This window comes from Austrofundulus limnaeus, unplaced genomic scaffold (genome assembly GCF_001266775.1).
Source record: "Austrofundulus limnaeus strain Quisiro unplaced genomic scaffold, Austrofundulus_limnaeus-1.0 Scaffold707, whole genome shotgun sequence".
In the NCBI taxonomy this organism is placed as follows: Eukaryota; Metazoa; Chordata; class Actinopteri; order Cyprinodontiformes; family Rivulidae; genus Austrofundulus; species Austrofundulus limnaeus.
The window spans coordinates 148,450-151,557 of NW_013953109.1; the positions used below are offsets into that span (position 1 = coordinate 148,450).

General features: G+C 40.1%; 1 protein-coding gene across 1 annotated transcript in view; it reads right to left on the reverse strand.

Annotated features, from left to right (window-relative positions):
- cfap58 (cilia and flagella associated protein 58) overlaps positions 1 to 3,108 on the reverse strand; it is a 30,893-nt gene that overhangs the window by 26,131 nt on the left and 1,654 nt on the right. Inside the window, exons 2-3 of the mRNA XM_014027994.1 lie at positions 457 to 602; positions 226 to 376 (exon numbers count right to left, since the gene is read on the reverse strand). Of these exons, the coding sequence (XP_013883448.1) occupies positions 226 to 376; positions 457 to 602 (297 nt within the window). The remainder of the gene's footprint in view (positions 1 to 225; positions 377 to 456; positions 603 to 3,108) is intronic.

The window sequence follows — 3,108 nt, forward strand, 5'->3', positions numbered from 1 at the left end:
GATACTTGTACTTTTACTCAAGTATCACTTTGAGGTACTTTATACAACACTGGTTGTGTATATCAATCACCAGGTTCAAATATACAGTTCACTGATCAAATCATGGAGCTGTTGGACAACAGTTCTAACAAAACAGGTTTTCTGTACTGAGTAATGATATACATAATAATATAAGTCTCTGTTATGGACCAGGGTTAATAACATGCAGTAAAGCCTCATGTTTACCTGTGAGATATTCTGGAAGGCAGTTTCTCTCTCAGCCTCCAAGGCTTGCTGAGTGGTGAGTGCCTGCTTCAGTTTCTCTCTGAGGTCCTCCACTGTTGTTTCCAGCTTTGTCCTCTCCTTGCTCAACTCTTCCACCATGTTAGTTAGATTACTGGAAAACAAACAAAGCTTACAGGTGAATCCATATTCAGTCCCAGTGTTTAGAGAAGAGCTCCAGGGCAGCTGACTCACACTCGCTCCTGGTCCACAGCTTGTTCTGCTTGTTCAGAGAGCTTAGACAGGTTGGAAACCTCCACTTTTAAACTCTGGATGGTCTCATTGTGTTTCCTCTCTTTTGTATGAGCAGCATCAATCATCTGCCACGCTTTGTTCAGCTCCTGCAGTGACAAACTACAGTTTACACCTAAACTTTCTGCAGATGAAATTTAAAAGGAAATCTTCTGGTTTTAATAAACCAAATCACGTATTTGTTTCTATACAATTCTTTTAGTGACTTAATGCTGGAAACGTTTGTAAATTATAGACCATACTTAAGGAATGCAAGTCATCTGCAGCCCTTCATGCCAGAGTTTGATTCAAATCATCTACTGTTGTTTTTTATTGCTTTTAAAAATCAGTCGTGGACAATTATAAACTGGCCTTTTTAACAAAAACAGAAAAAAAACATTTTAAATGACAAGTGATATTATAATCCTAGGTTTCCTGTAGGGCTGGGCGGTATGACCTCACATTCATGTCACGGTATAAACTGAGTCCCTTCACGGTAAAGGTTTATATCGCGGTAGAAAACTATCATAAAAAGTAAGATAATGTTATTTTTAGAGCTTTTTTACGCAGAAAACTAATCTTAATCAAACCCAGCATTTTTGCTTTAATATCAGCCTGCCATACAATGAACTTCCACCTGCTGAACTTATCAGCTGCTGCGCTCTCATCTTCATCGCTGTACGCTCATCTTCATCATCGGAGCAGAAGCCGACTTTACATTAGCAAGATGGGTTTATGACTGAACGAACGTCCACGTCTTTTTTTTTATCACCTCAGTGGGTAACGATACATAAAAACAAGTTTTTTCTCCAACAACTTGGGTGTGAAAAAACTGTTGTTATTAAAGCTTCGCTCTGCGCGACGTGCAGCGGGAGGGAGGGAGGAAATGATCCCGACGTAACTTTTCTACAGTTATTTCTGAGTTATTCCTTAGTTCTGCTGCTCAGACTGCTGGAGGACAAACTGTCCACATGTCCTCACTCTGCTGCTGTCTTTAGTCTCGCTCCTCTACATGTTTGTTGTAATTATTTCTATCAATAACGTTTTCTTTGTCTCTCTTCCAGAGGAAAATACGCCTGGACTTATCTCTCTGTGTCTCTTTCCTGTCCCCCCAAACCCAGCCGGTCCTGAGCCTGGTTCTGCTGGAGGTTTCTTCCTGTTAAAGGGAGTTTTTCCTCTCCACTGTCACCAGTATGCTGCTCAGGATGGAGACTGTGATGAAGTGATTCAACACAATCTGCTGCTTCTTTAGAGTGATTTTTGTGTACAGTACCCTGAGGTGACTGTTGTGACCTGGTGCTGTATAAATAAACTGAACTGAAATTTAATTTCTACAAATTGGTGCCAATCAAATACAAACATGCAATGCAAAATGATCAGCTCATTAAAGTGACTGTGCTAATGTAACTCAGAAAAACAAAGTAAAAGTCAGGATGGAAATATCCCAGGAGTTCTCTTAAAACCATTATCAGTTTACTGAAGGAATACAGGAACAGCAGGTCATCTTCACACAATGAGCAGAAGAACAGTGAGAGACCACCAAGACCCCTGACATCACTGAGAYGGCAGGGGCGGGGCCACAGGGGCATTGGCCCCTGCTGAAATCTGATTGGCCCTCTGACGTGTCCCTGTCCTGTCACTCATCTGTCTTTTTGCTTGAGAGCAATGGTGGTGGCTGCAGTTCCATGCCCAAACACTAGAGGCGCTAATCAGTCAAACAGTAAAGTCCAGCATGAATCCATCTTACAATCTTCTTTAAAAGACTTGAACAATTTTGCAAAAATATCTTTCAACTGGCAAATAATGGCTTCATTTTCTCACGTGCTTTGAGTATATTTTATCCATGTACATTAAAATTGCATGTAAAATTGATAAGGAAGCTTTTTAAATAACATTACATTACGTTACAATTTTTAGAACATATGTGACTGCTTAAATTTATACACCTTACCAAAACCGGGGATTTATGTGCAAGGATGTTGAACAAATACTTGGCCCCTCWATGAATATTGTGGACCCTTACTCAGAAAAATCCTAGATCCGCCACTGTGAGACGGATATTACAAGCTTCAGCAGGTGTATTTTGTCTTGTGTGAGAGTTTCTTGAAAACATTTTTGTCAAAAAGGCCAATTTATACTAACCATGAGTGATTTATAAAAGCAACGAAAAGGTCCACACCTGTTTATTGCTTTTTGTTGCCGTTACTGTGCATCATTTTCTGAATGATTCAGTGAATCATGACATATTTTACTAAAAGACAAACAATAGTGACTTCAAAAGTGAATGCCACGGTTGAAATGTTGTGTGTGCTCAGAGTTTGTTTAGCAGCTGATGCTCAGTCACCAGTAAAACAGGCTCAATTCAGCTGTTATATGTTTTCTATGGTCAGACTGTGGCCACCATCCTGAACTGGGTAAACTCCAAACCTCATCAGATGTAGATCCACTGAAGTCCTTTAGAGTTTCAACACAAACTCGTTCGTTCTGTTCAAGATATTTGGCTACTACCACACCCAATTTAAGCTCAATGGGCCTCATGCAAGAACCGTTCGTACGCACAGATTTGTTCTTAAATTGTGCGTACGAGTGATTTAGGAGAATTTGTGGCATTCACCA